At 40.7% G+C, this 19,128-nt stretch overlaps 1 protein-coding gene across 1 annotated transcript; it reads left to right on the plus strand.

Moving 5' to 3' along the window:
- Window positions 1-970: 970 nt before the first annotated feature.
- On the plus strand, window positions 971-18,260 carry pkp1a (plakophilin 1a). The gene is made up of 15 exons (XM_023425195.2): window positions 971-1,299; window positions 4,832-4,953; window positions 8,379-8,558; window positions 8,698-8,894; window positions 9,018-9,159; window positions 9,439-9,646; window positions 10,500-10,668; window positions 11,398-11,515; window positions 13,096-13,263; window positions 13,371-13,547; window positions 13,897-14,050; window positions 14,162-14,348; window positions 15,185-15,269; window positions 15,993-16,096; window positions 16,243-18,260. Exons 1-14 carry the CDS (start codon window positions 1,116-1,118, stop codon window positions 16,059-16,061), a joined length of 2,160 nt encoding a protein of 719 aa, XP_023280963.1. The 5' UTR covers window positions 971-1,115; the 3' UTR covers window positions 16,062-16,096; window positions 16,243-18,260.
- Window positions 18,261-19,128: the final 868 nt, after the last annotated feature.

The raw sequence follows: 19,128 nt of genomic DNA on the forward strand, positions 1-19,128 counted from the left end.
AAAAAGGACACACAAAGAAAATGCTATAAAATTATCATATATCAATATTTTTTTCTGCTTTTTTTGCATAAATCTCTTAAACCACTTCAGTTCTGCTCAAACCTACCAAATGATTATTAGTTTTCAGGATTTTAACCCTTTAAATGCCAGTTTGAAGACATGTTGCCTCTTGTTTTATTAAAAAAAACAAGACAGATTATGAGATATTTCCCACATAATACATGATTGAGGGATGTGACATTGTTTTATATCAGAGTCTTTTATATCAAGACATTTTCTCAAAACCAGAATATGATCAGGGTGACTTTTGAACACTGGAAATAAATCATGTACTCATCCCGGCAGTAGCCCCCGTGGCACTCAAAATTTCCCTGGAATTTTCTAGTTTAAATAATAAGCTTACCATATAAATTTGTGTTGTTGGCTATATTAAGTGGTGCAATCTTATTTGAGTTTATAATCTAATTTCGTTATCAGTTGCAGTACTTATTATTTCATATACATAATTGGTAAGTGTAACATTTAAGTAGGTTATTTACAACCCTTTTAGTGTGGAGCATTTTTGGTTTCCACCTGCCATTGCTCGCAGGGGGACAGGTGTGAATGTGACAGTCTATGAGTTGCACATGTTGAAAACAGAGTAAAGTCGAGTCTGCTGTCTTGCCGTGTCGTTGGTGATTATAGAAGATTACTAAAAAGGAAATTGTAGCGTGTTTGTCACCCACAGCCCTCAGAGACTGGAGGACGCTACCGGCCAAGAAATATGGTTTACAACAGTAAATGCTAGTTGCTCTATATTACACACTGTACACGTAACTTCAATACATGAGTCTTTGCCTCGGCCCCTCCCTTCACTCCGCACCTGCATGCGAACACTCCTGGTCCCACCTCGACTGGGCGCGGTCCCGCGGGGTGGAGTTCACCGCTGCTGCTCTGGGAACACTAAGCCTATCTACATACTTGGCACATCCGCTGCATTCACTCCACTGAGTCTAGCCGCACTTTCTCCTCCTCTGGTTCTGCACTTCGGGATCTTTTGTTTGTTTGTTCGTTTGTTTTCGCGAGAGAAACTGGTTTAATCGATCCGTTCACAGGAAGGGCACTGATCCGGGAAAATGATGGCTCCGGAGCCGCTGCGATCAGCTATGACCATCAGGTGCTCGGAGGACACGTCGCTCGCGCTGCCCTCCGACAACAAGCTGCGCTCCGGACAGCAGCGCGTGCTGGATCAGGTGCACACCATCAAGAGGGGCAAGTCCAAGCACGGGAAGAGCGACCCGCTGTCCCCCTCTCCTACAAGTAAGGAAAAAAAACTTTAAAACCTCACACTGTTAAGAATAATACCGCATTTTTTGGTTTAAGATTCATATAGCTAATTACTTTTAACTATCAGTTGTAACACTATTATGTAACTAGTGTTTCCTGTGAACTCCACGAGTTACCAAACTTATCCAGAGGTGGTCTTTGCATCCATCAAACAGGATGCTGTTTTTTCTTAATGTGGGAGAATAACCAGACTAAATATTAGATTTTTGTGTAGGTTTGTCAAATAGACTTTAGTCATACCACCGATGTAAAATGTAATCTCTGGCTGCTGGTGGTGAACATCACTGTGAGTTGTGTTAGTGTGAGCTTCAGCGTCAGCTTTGAGAAACATCTTGCTAATCCGTTGCGAGTCTGAGCTGTTTCTCCCTGTGAGAGAGGAATGCAGCCCACATACACTCACGCACGTACGCACACATTTTGAAAATTACGTTGAAGTCTTTCGAAACAACTCTGTTATTTGGCAATACTGCAAGAGGCATTATAAAGATCCACCAAAACTGATAAACCAAATATTTTTTATCGCGAAATGTGCGCAGCTCCTCCTCCACTTGAGTTGCAATGCAGTGCGTGGTTTTTATGGGGCAACAGGTAAACATATCAGTAGCCTTTGTTACTGTAGTAATTTGCAAAGGAGGCTATCTGTATTATGTTTTACGGTCTCACTGACACTGTCATTGTTTGAAGTGATTGTGAAATTTGTGGCACACATGATAAGGACACCTCTGGCGTGTTTAAAACTGACCTTCATCTAATGACTGCAACTTTTAGCAAAATGTACCGTAGTCCTTATAAGTGACGTCGAGGCAAACCAGGTAACAACCAAGTAAAGAAGTACTTAACTTTAAACTGAAGAGTAAATACTTCACTTCAAAACAATAAATAGCTTCAAAATGAACTATTTACAGTGAAAACTGAAATTGGTTTGTCCCTTTATGTCCATATTTGTCATTCTGTCTTTTGTTATATAAACACCATTTCAGACAAATTGATTGCACTAAAGAAAACGCAAAGCTTCTAAAATTAATCTTAACACCTGGCTTGGAATAATATGCCCAGGGCAAATGACAAGGAACCACAAAGAAGTAAACAAACACTGAATAATAAGTAAAACAGCCACAAGGTTAGAGCTGCACACACCCCTCAGGTTATCCAGCTACTGTAAGCTTTAATATAAATAAAACATGGTCATTGGAACTTTATTCCCAGTTTATGTGACGCACACAGTAATGTTAAATTATATTGTTCAAACACTGCTGTTTTACATACAATGTTGTCGCAACAAAGATGATAAACTCGGACATTAGCTGGACACCAACTAAAATCGCCACCGTGGATTTTCATCCTATTTTATTCCTATCTGTTCTGTCGGGCCAAGCAAGTTACAAAAGGCATATTGTCTCTCTTATCTCGAGTGCATTGTTCAATATATTGTGCTATCAAACCACGCTTTCTGTGCAGAGCTCAAAGAGTTGAAGGTAGAGGGAAAAAGTCATTATGCTCAGCTAAAAACAAAAGTAGAGGGGGGTTTGCGTGCATGGTCAAAAGTCCATCAAGTTGGCCTTCAAGAAGAGTTTGTTCATCCGAATCAATCAGAATGCTCTTTTAGCTTTATTCTCTCAGTTTCTGTTTAGCACAAGGGAGGGAAATGCACATATGATTCAGCTTTGCCTTCTTCAGTGTGCAAGATGAAACTACTTTCTGTCACAGAAATCGACTCTACAAAAACTAGTCTGTAAATTATCCCCAGTATCTGGTTCTCGGAAAGACATGCTGCTGTTGCATTTATTTGAGTGGCAGCAGAAGATTCAGAGGCAGATTTCTGAAAATCTCAGCATATAAAATTGAAACAATCTGCTTGGCTGCACAGAAAGCCAAGAGAAAAAACATGGGCTTTTTTTCATGATCTAGGTGAACTGACCCTTTTAAGGCCGCCTTGGAAGACTTTTTCCTTTCCTGCACAGTTCACATATGTTCACGCTGATGATAATTCCATAGTTTTGACTGCGGTAATCCTGTAATGGTGAAGTGTCAGCCTTACTTTTGGCATAGAACAGCAATGAGCTTCACATTCACATGAATCATCCAACACAACAGACAGGTTATAGGTGCTAAAACATGCTCCCAGGTAAACGGTGGATTTTCTTAAGCACACACACAACGTGACCGACATGATGTCATGTCTATCTCTCTGTCTGACTTAAGGATTGGCAGACATGTATATTGATTTTAAAGCCTGTAATATGTGTGTAAAGGTCTAAGGTATAAGGTCCTCTAAGCTGTGAAAATAGTTATAGAGCAAAATGATTTTACAATTGAATGATGCTATCCACTAAAAGCTCAAATTACTAACCGATTCAATCATTGATTTTTAATCTGACAATATACATGTATTTGATCAAATACTTGAGAAATTAAAAAAAATCCATCAGTAAATCAATCCAATTAAACTGTATCAATCAGCAACTGTAAAAAAAATAACCAAATTTTTTGCATAGACAAGGCCACCAAATTAAATGTACAGCATTAGCAAATGAAAAAATAATTAAATGAGTTAATCAAATTGCAAATAATGATACAAATCCACGTTTTAATTTTCCTTTTAAATACCTCTTAAATGTAACTGTGGATATTCATTTCCCTTTTTATTTTAAATGTAGGTTTCATTGATTTCCAGATTTTTTAATTTAGGTATCAAATATTTGAAATTAATCTAATACAATTTATTTGACAATTTTGACAATTTGAAAATTTAATTTGTTTTTAAATCCATTTTAAACTTGATTTCAATCAACCAGACTTAATTTGTGTAGCACTTTTTATACAATGTAACACAAAGAGCTCTACACAATAAAAGCATTAAGAACAGGAACTGATGGTCAGTGAGTCGCATACATTTGCAACGAGGAAACACAAAAGAGGATAAAAAAAACAAAGATAAAAGACTAAACCAGAGTAGATGTAAGCCAGAAATAAAAGGCAGGATGTGATAAAGAAAGCACACCTTAAGATAAAATAATGAAATGACTTTGTCCAACATAAACCAGGGAAGCAGACTGTTTATCCAGTGGTACACACCTGAGTCAGTCTGAGTCTTGATGAATTTGGGTTGTGAGAGTTCTATATATAATAATAAATGAATAATAAATTTTTTTTAAAGGGCACAGGCCACACCGCTGCAAGTCTCTGGGAAGCATAAATCCCCATGAACATGTGGATGGATATTTTACAAACATAATAATTTACATCTCATAATAACGAATAGCAAAAGTGAAAACACATTTTTAATCCGAACAAATATCAGTGTGATGGAAACCTGTTGCCCACATAAAGCCAGCACAAACCCTCATGTTGTCTTGCCAGCTTGATCCTCAGTGCACGCTATTATCCTCCTTGGCATTGATCAAAAATAGGTGTGTTTCAATAGCTTTGTTTTATATATTTCTTTCTGTCAGCCTGTCAGTCTTGCATTTTCTTTCTTTGTCTCACACGTCTTCTCTGTCAACAGGCCCGATACCGCAGAATTTGACATCATACGTCGATTTTGGATCGTTCAAGTTTGCCCCGTCCAAAGCAAATGGCACCTTCAGCCGCACCAGCTCCACTATGTCATCGGGCTTCAACAAAACGGTAATTGTTTCTTTCTTGTAAGAGCGCCATTCATTATTGTAGCGATAATGCGAGCATAAACCCTTCTCCCGTTCACAGACTCTGCATTACAGGACCAAATCTTACAATAAAGACATGGAAAGACAACAAAGTCTGCCTGTCAGTTCCTATAAAGGCTCACCAATGAACACGTTATGGCTTGTTTGTTCAATGCATACAAAGACCAAAGTGTAAAAATGACAGGTTGTACCACCTGGTGCATCAGGTTAACAGGAGCTGGTAGGCAGATTTTGTTACCTCTGGACAGAGCCAGGCGAGCTGTTTCCCCCCGGTTGCCAGTCTTCATGCTAAGTTAAGCTAACTGGCTTTTGGCTCCAGCTAGACTAGAGAGGTATCCATTTTCTCATCTAACTGTTGGCAAGACTCAAAATAAAATGATACCTCGCACTAACAAAAAATAATATATAATATCAATTGATGTTCATTTTGTCCAGTGAACCGAAGACGTTTTCAATTCTGTGACATTTGAAACCTTTTAAGTTTAAATACTGACCATTTTGGATTGACAACTACTCCGCTACTGCTGCTGCCGCTGGTCAACAATGCCTAATGCGGCTTGAAGTCGATGGTTGCCAGATCATAGTCGAGTATCCCCCATATCCCACGTCTTTCACTCTCTGTCACAAAAACGCTCAAAGCTGGCAACTCATAGTTGCTGCATAGATCTTACTGGTAACACAGAGGGGAGTTAAAATGGCAAGACGGTTCGAGATGGGTAAATATCTTGGTAGAGACACTTCAGCAACACCTTTACACTGTGAGGGAGATGTCCCTACTGTCCATACCCACCTCTAAGCCCACGGGTGATTTATGACATTGTTCAGTAAAACATTATACCGAAATGTTGCTTGCATGGCTCCCCTGGCTCCCCTGGCTCTCTTTGCCACGACTCAGACCCCCCTAAAACCAGTAAGTTATCAATGTGTCTTCACCTCTTATGATCCTTGCTCTAGAAAACTACCAATTACCCTGAATCCATTTTCAATTGGTTTGATTTTATTAAAGTGTTGTCTTCGTGCATAGATGCAAGTGTGGATTTTGTGTGTGTGTGTCTGTGTGTGTGTGTGTGTGTGTGTGTGTGTGTGTGTAGTAGTGCGACTGTGTGAATATAATGAACAGTTAACACAGCATGCTTTTGTATCTAGCAACCAGGTGTGCATGCAACTTCTTCATTTTTGGGGAATGGACAGATATTGTTTTTGAGTGTCATTCTTAATTTCAGTCTTCTCACTAAGAGTCAGAGAGAGTTCAGCTCATTTGTAGCCCTGGACTAATCCAAATTCCACACAGGATTAATGTTGACTTCATCAGTGTGTTTTTGTGTGTGTGCGTGCGTGTGTGTGTGTATGTGTGTATATGTGTGTGTGTGGCTGTGGGTTAGCCTGACCTGATCTACTGACAGTGAGTTGAGGCATGTCTAGGGAGTGTGGTGATATGTTCTTGCTGATGAAGGTTCTTTATCACCACACCACACTGTATGCGCATCTGTCACCTCATGTTTTTATTATGTGCATGTTGATTCTGTCACCTTATCTAAATTCCACGGGCAAAAATTAATACGTGAGTGGCATTGCAGAGCTAGTGACCACAAATCAGCCAATTCAGTTTCTGTCTGTTAGTTAGTGTCATCAGAAGATTTCTGCTTGCTTTTGTGGACGTGAAGTTCCAGGTTTTCCAGGCAGAATAATGACAGTAACTGCAAGCAATCTAATCATATTTTTGCAGTGCTGCAGTTTTGAGTTGCTGACATTGCTTGATCATAAATCGAAACAAAAAGCTCCATATTTGATGAGTTGATGTTTTGTTTGTTTTACCTTTAATAATGGTTGCCATGTGCTGTCAGTGTGCCTTCTACCTATTGCTTCACCATTAGCTCAATAATCATCAATCATAATCTCAGTTACATTTTCTGCATCATTGTCGTTAGTATATTTTAGTATTTTTATCTAAATGTATGTTATCAGACAGAAACGTCATCCTGCTTCTCTGTGCTGCTTCTATTTGCTCAGCAGAATTTGCACATGTTTTAAAGGTCCCGGTGGCTGAGTCTCAGTCTGTACCCAAATGAAGGGAACTTGCAGCGCCTGTAGAGTAAACACGCTGTCAGTTCTTATCAAACATATTGTTGACAGATCTCTCCTCCGTCATGCTTTCGCTGCTAAGTAACAGGGCTGGTGCACAGATGGTAACTGAGCAACCAGTCCACTTTGAAACAGGAAAGAGAGTTGGTAGACAGAGAGAGAACGAGGCAGTTTAGTGGCTATCCCCTTCCTGATAAATTCCGCAAATCAAAATGTCAACATGTCAGCTGCATTGATTAACTGTGAGAAAATTCTCGCGAGTTGGTAAACTTTGATGTTCGTGATTTCTGGATGAGGGGAAAGGGACGTTTTTTTTCCTTTCATTGTCTCACTGGTGCACACCACTTCCTCCTTACTAACGTTGAATGTGCTCAAAGAACAGTGGGAATGTTTTTTCTCTTCCAGAAATGTCACATTTCACACTGTAATTTTTCAAGCAAACCAACAGAGACAAACTTTTAATTGCAAGAATGACTAATCCCTAAAACAGTGACAAGACATGTTCTGTCATTGTGCTCAAGCTCCAGCGGTGCCAAGTTGCTTTCTTGGTTATTGTGCGGCAAAGCTTGAGTAGTGTGTTTTGTAAAGACTCTCTTTCTCTCTCTCTCTCTCTCGCTCTCTCTCTCTCTCTCTCTCTCTCTCACTCTCTCTCTCACTCTCTCTCACACACACACACACACACACAAAGCCAAACAATTCAAAAAATTAAAGTAAACAGATAAAATAACAGTGCATAATTACAGGAGATTAAGTAGTTTAGTGACACCAGGATTGTGAACGTTAATGAGTGCTGTGTCTGACTTACACACAAAGCCCCTCTGTGAGAAACTGCTCGACTGCGCCAGCATTCTTACAATGCACACAGCTTCAATGAGTCAGTCTCCAATGACAGATATTGCGTTACCTTGGTTTGTGTGATCGTTTAATGCATTCTGCTGCCCTCGACATAAAGTGAGAAGGGAGGAAAAGAGGTATGCAGGCTTTGTGCCAGGTCAAATTCCTCTGTCTTGGTTAACAGGGAGATGTCTTTGAAAACTCCTCTTGTAGAAAGTGGGTTACTCACTTTCCTTTTTTTTTTTCTGACCCTGGCTGTTGCTACAGGGAAGACTTCAGGTTATACAGTGTTTTCAGGCTACAGCTAAGCTACAGTTGTGTACAGTCATGTGTGTATTTTTCAAACTAACCTAGATAAAGTGCTGTGTAAGCCCTGCCGTTTTAAAAACCAATCATCCTCTGGAGAGCCCTGGATGAAATGTTTTATGGAAGTAAATCTCAAGATGCCACGCTTTCTTTCTTTCTTTTTAGATAAACACTCAGAGGAGTCGCACTCTGTCCACTAAAACCGTGGGACCTTTCACCGCGTCGGGCACATGGGAGCAGCAAATCCAAGGCTCCAACTGGCCGAAGAGTCCCAATGGGCTGAAACCCAGTCGCAGTGACCCCACCTTGGCTCCTCCATTTTCTCCTGCCCCTGCAGCTGTCATGGTGATCACTGATTCTTACTCTCCTCTAACCTGAATTGCCACTGAAATACCTAAACATATTATGCAAAATGTGTGTAAACCAAAAAAATCGCAAGTAGCCCGCAGGACCAAATGAGCATCGTAAACTGCTTTTTGTTTAGAGAGCCAAGGGGCAGTCATTCCATAGCCAGCACGCCGTCCAGACTCGAGTCAATAGAAACAGCACCTACTCCTTGACCAACGGCACTCAGATGACCAACAGCCAGACACGCATCGTCCGGCCGCCCTCTGCCCAGTCCCACACTGAGGGCAAGATGGGAACCATCAAAATAACTAAGAAAGCGCTTCAGCAGACAGCGTGAGTTCACCTGGCTCCCTAGACGCTCATTTTCGTATCAGAAACATTTTCCCAAACTAAATTCGATCCATTGCTGTTTACTGAACTGGTGATTAATTAAGTGTCTGATTTCTTCTTCTCTAGGGTGAACAGTGGGATAAACGTGTCAGACGTGACCCTAAAGGAGGCTGTAGAGTACCTGTCTCACCCTGAGGAGAAATTCCAGCAGTTTGGGGCCACCTTCATCCAACACACCACCTTCAATGAGGAGCGTGCCAAACAGGAGGTCTGAGCGCACGTACATTTAAACTTACTGTTAAAGCTTCTAGTGGAGACTTGCACACATGCACTGCGGTCTTGTTTTCACACCGCATTTGTGCGATACATACAAGCAGGGGAGCGCTCTGTGAGGACCTTTGTGTAAACTGCCTTGAGGAAAAGGGAGGAGAAAGCGTTTATCATTGTGCTTGGCTGATAATTTTGTTTGTAATTTACACTGCTGTCGATATAATGCCACGCCTGTAAAGTCTCCTCACCCATTTCCCTCCACGTCTCTGTGTCGTAGGTTTTCCAACTGGAGGGTATCCCCGCTCTGGTGACCCTGCTGCGGAGCCCCAACCCAGCGGTGAGCCAGGCTTCTGCCGGGGCTCTGAGGAACCTGGTGTTTAAGGACAAGAACAACAAGCTGGAGGTTCAACACTGTGGTGGTATAGCTAAGGCCCTGCAACTCCTAAAGGAGACCGATTCTACTGATACTCAGAAACAAATCACAGGTAGGACATTTCATTGAGACGGGACCTCAAAATGTTGGGTGAAAGTGAGACATGGTGGGGTTTTAATCCTGGGTTAGAATATCAAACATATTCCCGATCCCTAAAACCTACAGAAAAAATGTCACGTACACTGAGCAACAACATGAGCTTCACAACATTATGCTTTTTTTTATTTATTCAGATTGTTTTTAGTAAAGATTGCAAATTACATACATCAGAGAAAATAACAGAACAGATCAGGTCACCAGGGGCAATAGATAAGGGTGTACACAAAACAGGTTGGTTTACATTATCTTAAGGGTTGCATTCCCAATTTTCACATGGAAAACAAGTATACACAAACCTCTTTACCCAGATTTACCTGTTCATCAATTCAAGTCCTATACACTTTAAAAAAGAGAAAAATAAAGTAGAGTAAAATGAAATAGAAAGAAAAAGACAATAATAAAGGGAAGTAGGGTGTTAAAATAAGCACATTTCAAGTTTACTAGAGTTCCTTACAGTCTTCAACAGTATTTCAATTGTTGCATTTACTAGTAGAGAAGGAAGAATAAATCAAGTAGTCCTAATAATGATTCCAGTGAGAACATTGAAAAATGGGGGTTGAATAAACCACATAGTGTATGTAAGGACTAAGAAAAGCCTAGCACTAATATTCTCCCGTACTGTAGCATATCCATAATCATGTGCAAAAACCATTTTGTCCAGTATTTCATAAATTTAATAAAACAGTCTTGAAGGAAAAGTCAGTTAGTCACAACATCTTTTTAGGAACATACTCAAACACCAAAGGAAACTACATGATGCATGGATGAAATGATTGATGAATTGAAATCTTCTTGCAATATTGTAGGCCTGCTGTGGAACCTGTCCTCCAGCGATGAGCTGAAGGAAGAACTCACAGTGACAGCGCTGCCTGCTCTGACTGAGAATGTGGTGGTGCCATTCACCGGCTGGTCAGACAGCAGCACCAACAACAACATACACCCTGACGTCTTCTACAGTGCCACAGGGTGCCTGCGGTGAGAACATTTCATTAGGATCAGTGTCGCCAGTCTCTAGCCTTTTTAGATGGTTGATATTCAAGACCCACAATCTATACTGATAATCCCCAATACATTTTATTAGATAGAGCAACATTCTTCTGTATAATGTCGATGACATTCAACTAACTGAAAGATTATTCAACTAGTCGTTTGCCAGAAAAGTAATCAGCAACCATTTGCGTAATCATTTTTTTAAGCAAAGCTTCTCCAAGGTGAACTTGTGATCTTGGTCGGACAAAACAAGACATTTGCAGACATCACCAGGAACACTGATGGACATTTTTCAATCGTTTTACAGACGAAATGATTCATCAGTTAAACACTGGTAAATTAATCAATGTAAAATGTAAGATAAAGAAAAACGCATTGGAGCCTCTCAGTGCAGTGAGCAGCTCTTTTGTTTGGTTTCTGCCTTCAGTTTGAGTCTTCTGATCCAGCACCTGTAAAAGTCATTTATGTCTTTCTGATGCTAAACACCTAAACTGAAGGACCACGTGCGTTTAATACACATATAATATTTGTGTGTGTTAAACAAAAGTTACAATTGCACCTACTGAATACTGGCAAGGTAAAAATCCTGCGCCCCACATTGCCTGATCAACATGATCAAGTTTGCTTACAGGGTGTGACGGACGGTGCAAATTTGCCTGTTGAGGCACATGCAGTTGAAATTAAATAAAATGAATGACTGAACGATGTGTGTAGGAACCTGAGCTGTGCCAAGAAGAGGGAGAGGCAAGCAATGAGAGACTGCCCTGGCCTCATCGACTCCCTCATGAGTTACGTTCAGTCGTGTGTGGCAGAGGAAAACCCTGATGATAAGGTACACCTCTGAACCCACTGCTGCAGCATCATCTTCAGTTAACTTGAAATGTTTTTCTGATGTTATCTATTTTACCTCCATACCCCTGTATACCACCATCATCATCATCATCATCATCGTCATCATCATCATCATCATCATCACTGCTATCAGTAATGACACACAATGTCAGATAGAGTTCAAACAATGAATCGGTGAATCGATAAGTCATTCAGCAGCTATTTTGATGATCAAGTTAGTGGGCTAAAGGAGATTGTGACAGGTATTTGTTTTCACTATTTTTAGATATTTTACAGAATGATTAATCAGTTCATAGAGTTTTTTGATACAAATGTTTGTTTATTATTCCACACTTTGGGTTTTCTGGCTCCCTGCGTCGTTGTTTTTGTCCACATTGTCCCTCTAACCCTGAGTTGTGGATGTGTGAGCGGAGCAGAGAACAGCTGTGTTTGGATTCGAGCATGCTGACTAAAACTAGTTTACGGTACTCATAGTTTCTGTAAATCATGTCTCGTGTGTCTCTCACAGCATGCGTTCAGCCCAGATGCTAAGTATCTCTATAAGCACATGTACACACACATACACTACAAATACAAATACACACACGTCACCTATGCACACTGACATGCTCCCACACTCTGCACGTCCATAGACACACTACACATGGATAAGCAGGTAAATACCAGCATGTGTGCGGACTTAGTTTGCTTGGATGCGTACCCACTCATCTGTGGAAGTTTTGGGTGTGGATCTGTGCTTGATTCCACGTCTGTGCTGGCGCTGTTTACAGAGGCTTCTTTTAATGACGCAGTAGAGTATGACTGGTGTTGTATGGCTTCGTGTTGTCTGTGTGAGAGACAGAGAGAGAATATATTTTGCTTATTGGTCGGCCCTGTGACTGTGATCAGCTTCTGGTAGTGAACTCTAACTGTTCGCTTTGTGCTTGTTGATGCTAAAATGGCTTCAGTCACATTTACTGTGTATGCGTCATTGTGTTTCACTGGCTTCTTAATTAAGGATCATTTTATCTCATTAACTAAACCTACCTCAATTAATCTCATTCATTTTGGTCAAGTTAATGTTTCTGCTGTATGTCCAGAGCAATTAATCCATTTCCTGTTAAATGAACATACTAGCTGAACCTGTCGGCTGTTTGCCTAATCAATTGGATCTATGAAAGGGAAATTCCAACCTGGGTGTTACTCTAATGTATTTTTGTTCGTTGGTATGATTATATTCTACTCACTGCCTCTGTTGTGGGGATTTGGTGACACGCAGAGTTTGTATTTTTCCTTCCCCTTCCTCCAAACATAGGACAAATAACCACATATGGAGTCTTCCTTTATCATGATAGTGGCAGACAATGAGAAGTGGGTGGTGTGTCATTTTATTTTATTTATTTTTTTCTTATGATTTTTCAAATCTTTGCATTTGCTCTTATTTCTCTTCAAACACACACATTTGCATAAGTGTGGCAGGTAAGTCAGAAACCAGATCATCTGTGCTGTTGAACTATTAGTGAAAATGGCGATGAAAAGATTAACAGCGTCGTTAATAACTGCTCCTGTCGTCTCCTCTAGTCTGTGGAGAACTGTGCATGCATCCTCCATAACTTGACCTACCAACTGGAGTCGGAGGCCCCTGGGTGCTTCAGCAACTACTACCGTCAGACAGACGACGAGTCTGGGGGTAGGAAAAGCCCCACAGTTGGATGCTTCAGCCCCAAGAGCAGCAAGGCTCAAAAGCAGGTGGGCGTCAGCCACTACACACCCCCATCTGTGTTTGTTGGCTGAATCATAGCAGGCCCTTTAATCCAAGCACCACTTCCATTCTTCCTGTCTTCCTCCCTCTTCAGTATATGTTTGACATGGATCGGGCAGTGCTTGAGGACAGTGCCCCATCAGGTCAAAAGTGGTTGTGCCATCCCAAAGCCATGCAGACCTACCTGTCTCTGCTGGGCTCGTCCAAGAAAGACGCCACCCTGGAGGCTTGCTGTGGTGCCCTGCAGAACCTCACTGCCAACAAAGGACCGGTGAGTGCAAAAATGGACACTCGGGATTATCTCAGGTTGATTTAGGAGAGGAGTAAATTAACAGAAACCGAGCGGTGGTAGGATTACTGGTACAACGGCGCTATTCACAAGATGAACAAACTTGTTTTGTGGGAAAGGGTGGAGGTTTGTCTCTGCGGATTCAGAGAGGTAATTAGAGAAAGAAAAGAACTTTGAAAAAGGGAAAGTGGGAGGCATGAGTTGTCAGATAATTGCAAAGTCAGCTCAACTGGATTTCACAATGCGAATACAGGATAAATATGGACTGCTACAGCTGATGTCTTTTCCTCCCTCTGTCCTTTGTGTGTTGCGCTGTTTTTGTTTGTTGCAGGGGTCCTCAGCCATGAGCCAGATCCTGGTTCAGAAATTTGGTGCTCTGCTGCACATGACCCCTCTGTTAAAGTCACAGAACTCTGGCCTGCAGAAGACCGCCATGTCCCTGCTGAATAACATGTCTCGGACCAGCAGTGTGCAGACCTCCATGGGTGAGGAGAAGCATGAGATGTTGATAGCGCCCGTCACCTCTGTTGCAGCTGCATGGATGTAGTTTTAATCTACATATATCTGACTTACTGTTTCCCTCGTCTTCTCTGCAGCAAAGCAGATTCTGCCTGAGCTCACAGGTCTCCTCTCCTCTGGCCCCCGGGAAATGGGGAAAAGCGATGACACTATAGCGGCAGCTTGCAGCACAGTACGGACTCTGATGATGGCGGACACCGAGGTCAGCAAGAAGGTCATTAATAATGAACTGGTGACATCGCTGGCTGACCTCAGTGAGAATGGGTGAGTTTTCAGTTACTCATCTCTGTGTGGGAGATTTGGCTTTCGTAGCTGTGACAAACTTAAATGCTTTTCCCTGACATATGTAAACATTTTGAACTGCCTATGATTTTGAAATGATCTTGCATTGATTCATTTCTCTTGTGGTATTTTTGCACGCAGATAGTTTTGGGTGTTAACTGCTCATGTTTTGAGATCTGTCTTAGATTTTTCCTCTAACATCACGCAGAACGAACAAAAACAAACATTTAAAATATCAACAGCGAGTCCTCTTCCCACAAACAATCTTCTTCTACTCTGGATAAAGTGACCGTCAATAGTTAAAAGCGAGGAAGAAGCAAAATTAAATCTGAAAAGATATGTTGCTGTTGGATCTTTTCACTGCTCTTAACATTAAAAAACAGAATTACACTTACCTCCACTGTGTTTATATGACTGTGGAGATCTCAGAGACCCATATCTCAAAACGAAAACGAAAACTGGCGCCACGGCAAGAGACCGCTGAAGCTGTAAACAGCTTCAAAATCTTCACAAATAAAGATCTGGAACAATGGAATTCTTCTCTTTTTATATTGAATATACAGGTAATCTAATCTACACTCACCCCTGCAATTGCAGCTATTGTGGAAAGTTTATTTTAGCACAAACACAATCTCTCAGTCCACTTTTGTGTTCAAAGGCACTAAAATACCAGCAGTGCGGGTGATATCTTAAATGTCTGAATTGCTTTTTTTGATGTCAGTCCTTTCTTTTTTTCTATCTGTTCTTGTTTTCCTTCTGTCTCATCTCGTGCTGCTTACTTGTGCCCTTTCCTAATGTCCTCTGCCCTTCTGTCCCAGATCTTTCCCCAAAAGCAGCAAAGCAGCCGCATTGCTGCTCTACAACTTATGGAACGAGAAGAATTTGCAAGGCGCTGCGAAAAAGGTAAATTACACCGAGGTGAAATGTATGATTGACTTATGGGTACAAAACTTAATACATACTAAGGCAGTCACTCCACAAACCTATTGTGCTTGTGTGTCATGTTAAAGCCGAGCACATGCTCGCTGCCTTGTACGAGCAGCGGGAGGGTCCAGCTGAAATGGGCGGGTGTTTATTATTACTCCTCTGGCTCACACACTTTCCCTTCCCTCCTGCCACACCCAAGAGTTCAGTGAACACAGGAACAGTCACACTGGAATCCTAGCAGACTGGTTTTTATGTGCTCGCTGTCTATTACGGGAGGAGTAAGACGTGGAAATTTGAAGAGAGATAAAGAGAGGTCAAAACAGTGAGAGTCAGAGGTGGGCAGGGTGGAGCATAGACAGAATACATGAAACATTTCCTTCAAATGAATGTATGAGTGTATGAGTATGAGCGAGTATGCTTATCTTATGAGAAGTAACAATGCTTGTAGATGTTATGAACAGAAGCAGAGCTGGGAAGAGAGGGAAAACACTGGTTTTCACACTGCCATAATTCACCCAAGGCTCCTCCGAGCTCAGGACTCTTCCTCTCACAGTCAGTGCAGGGTTGCATTGTATGTGTGTGTGTGTGTGTGTGTGTGTGTGTGTGTGTGTGTGTGTGTGTGTGTGTGCGTGCGCTTGCAGCTGTGTGACACCTTTCACTTATTTTCTTCAACTTTTCTTAAAACTTTTTGCTCCACAGCTGGGATTGGCCAAGTCACTTTTTGTCAATGACAACACCACAGCACAGTACAAGCAAATGATCGATTGAGTGCGACGGACAAGTGGCACCACGCAGCCTTAGAGGTAAGATTGGTTTCTGGATGCTTGTAGTTGCATGTATTTAGGATTTAAAGGCTCAATGGGGCCAGAATGAGCAGAATTTTTATCAAAGGGATTAAAAAGTTTTTTTTTTCTCTGTTCTCTCTTCCTCTTTTCCTCCATGTGATCAGGTGTATACTTGCAGATGGAAACCAGCATGTTTAGACACTGTGGTGGCCACACCCTTGCAACACGGAGGGTAAAATCCTTCAAATAATGGCCTTGCAGAAATATCCTATCATTTTGAGTCAATCATACAGAATATTGTACATACAATAGAGAAAAGAAAGATTTCCTTGTAATTCTGCGGTGTTGTATGTATTTAAATTGGATATGCTTCTGTCTTTGTATATAAATGGGTGAGTGTGTTTATGGTAGGTTAAGTGTGCGTATGCTGGAACCCACTTCTTGCAGCTTGTGAGCCACAATACACCAGACAATGTTATCTGCAGTGAAATGTTACTCAAAACATGCAGTGATTATTCAGATTTAGGAATGGCATCTCTATCAAATGTGTCCGTCTACAGGCTACAAAATAAAATATCTATTGTGGCCTTGAGGACTTATCAACTGAAAATGAAAGTAATAAGAAAAATGGTAAAAAAAAACAAAAAACAAAACAAACTGTTGCTATGCGATGAAATCTTGTACATCCAAAGAGTGTGCTCTGTGGGTATTAAGTAAAAAAAAATAACAACATTTTTAAAAATCAGTTTGTTTATTTTTTTGGTTTGTAATGGGTTTTTTTTTAATTTTCTTTTTTTTTTTTTTGGAATAGGTTGAATATGGTTTAGTATGGTGAATGTGCCAACAGTATGTAAAAGACTGAGCAAGCACTCACTTCAATAAAGACTAAGCACTTGGATTTGCAAGGTTTCCATACAAAAGCAAAGAAATGCTACATTTTTAACGTTTAATGCAGTTTATTGGATTTTTTTGTTCATTCATTCTGTTTGTCTGTTTCATTAAAAATGAGCATAGCAGCTAGCGCCTCAATAGTTAAATGAATGGTCTGACATTTTGAGAAACACAGCACTATTTTGCTTTCCTGCCTGGAGTAAGATGAGAAGATCGATACCGCTCTCATGTCTGCACAGTAAATATGAAGCTACAGCGAGCAGCTGGTTAGCTTAGCTTAGCACAAAGACTGGAAACAGGGGGGAACAGCTAGCCTGGCTCTGTCCAAAGGTAATAAAATCCACCTACCAGCAACTGCAGAGCTTGCTAACTAACATGTTATGTTTGTTTTATCCGTACAAAAAGCAAAGTGTCAAAAGAACACTTTGTGGTTTTACAGAGGTTCAGTTTTTTGTGCAGCTTAAACAAACAAGTGCGTTGCCTTTGGTCAGAGGCAGGCGAGCTGTTTCCTCGTTTTTCCAGTCTTTGTGCTAAGCTAAGCACGTGCTGATGTAGCTTCTCATTCGGTATCAATTTTCTCATCTAAATCTCTGCAAGAAACAGTAATAATAAACGTATTTCTCAAAATGCCAAACTGTTTCTTTAAAGTGGAGTACTAAGCGCCTTGTTCTATTACATTGCTTTGTATTAACGTACCTATTGAAATTTACAGATTCAGTTGTGTAGTGTTTGTTTTTTTCACTTGTTTCACATTGTTTGTTTTCTTGCATAAACTAAGGAATTGGAGTTTAATTCATGACATGTAACAGCTTTTCAGCTTGATTAGCTATGTGTAGAAAACCCTATGAGTCACATTTGAAATTCTTTGACAGATGACATAGCCACACGGTCAGTGTTAGCTGCTGGCTGCACACTGAGACTCTTATAAGTGGTCTTTGATCCAATTCAACAGGCTGTGCCCTCGTCTAAGATCTTTATGATAGTCTCAGGGTAGAAGCTACTTACATACATTACATTTTTACATTTTTGAAAACCCAGCATTGCAAAGTGCTAAAGCGCCGAGAGATGAGAGAGTTGGCAACTGTGGGGATTCCCCACAGTCCCACAGTGCGCTGCGCGGGACTGTTTTTATGCTTGAGACACACAGTCATGCAGAGGTTCATTTGCCTCGGGAAAGACTGATGTCAGTATTGCTTTGAATGTATTTGTGGAGAAATGTATGTAGACGTATAATTAGGAGCATTCCCTGTCACTCAGTCTATTTGTAGAATAAATAACATATATGCATGTACGTTGTGGTCTTTTCTTCAACAAGCAACTAAAGTAATTCAGTGTGCTAACAGAAAGTTCATACTATGTGCATATTTGACATTAACGCAGTACGAGCCATGTGGGAAGATACTGGAATCTGTGTTCATCATTTTTCGTAAACTTCTTGAACTAATCAGCAGGGTTTCTGCGGTGTTTGTGTGTGCATGCCGTTATCTGACTAAGAAAAAAGCTATGAAAACAAAATGACAAGCCTCGCGGCTCCATTTTCTAAATCATGTTTGAGGGTCTGACTCAAGCAGGTTTGGTGAGATTTAAATCCCAAAGGCCGATTTTTTTTTTATGTGCTTTTCACAGCTTGCACTCTCTTCACACGAAAGTACATTAATCATTAGTTTCAGTTATACACAACATACTGAAAGTGTTGCGTTCTGCATGATTTATGTTTTTAAATTTATATTTTTACCCTATTTTTATCCTGATCCTCTCAGCTATAGTTGATCACTTTCCTGGACAAACACGTTTGTTATTCGGTGATAGAATAATCAGCTTTTTGTTTCTTCACATCGTCTGTTTATCATCAACGCAACACAACCAAATCAATCTGTTCTGTTTAAGTTGTTTGACAGGTGATGAAACGTAGCGAGACAAACAGCAGAGACAGTTCACTAGCTCACTAATCACTGTCTCCAAGAAATAAACCACAATGCAAAAACAAGGAAATCCCCAGTGCCTCATACTATTCTAGAAAACGCTAATACATTTGTATTCTTTCATTAATGCAAATCACTTTGAAGCAGAAATAGTCTGTGTTTAATTTAGATTAATTTAGGATATATTGGATTTACAACTTCTCCCTCCCCTGAGTGGTAGAATACTGACAAGAGCTA

Source organism: Seriola lalandi, unplaced genomic scaffold, assembly GCF_002814215.2.
Source record: "Seriola lalandi dorsalis isolate HSWRI2012SDOR001 ecotype SW California unplaced genomic scaffold, Sedor1 jcf7180002054767, whole genome shotgun sequence".
Lineage (NCBI taxonomy): Eukaryota > Metazoa > Chordata > Actinopteri > Carangiformes > Carangidae > Seriola > Seriola lalandi.

What these genes read in the sequence shown, in the direction of transcription:
- pkp1a (XM_023425195.2), top strand. Translation starts at nt 1,116, where the DNA reads ATGATGGCTCCGGAGCCGCTGCGATCAGCTATGACCATCAGGTGCTCG. An exon ending in GCAGCAAGGCTCAAAAGCAG is followed by an intron (nt 13,264 to 13,370) that starts GTGGGCGTCAGC and finishes CTCCCTCTTCAG; the next exon opens with TATATGTTTGACATGGATCG. An exon ending in GCTGACCTCAGTGAGAATGG is followed by an intron (nt 14,349 to 15,184) that starts GTGAGTTTTCAG and finishes CTTCTGTCCCAG; the next exon opens with ATCTTTCCCCAAAAGCAGCA.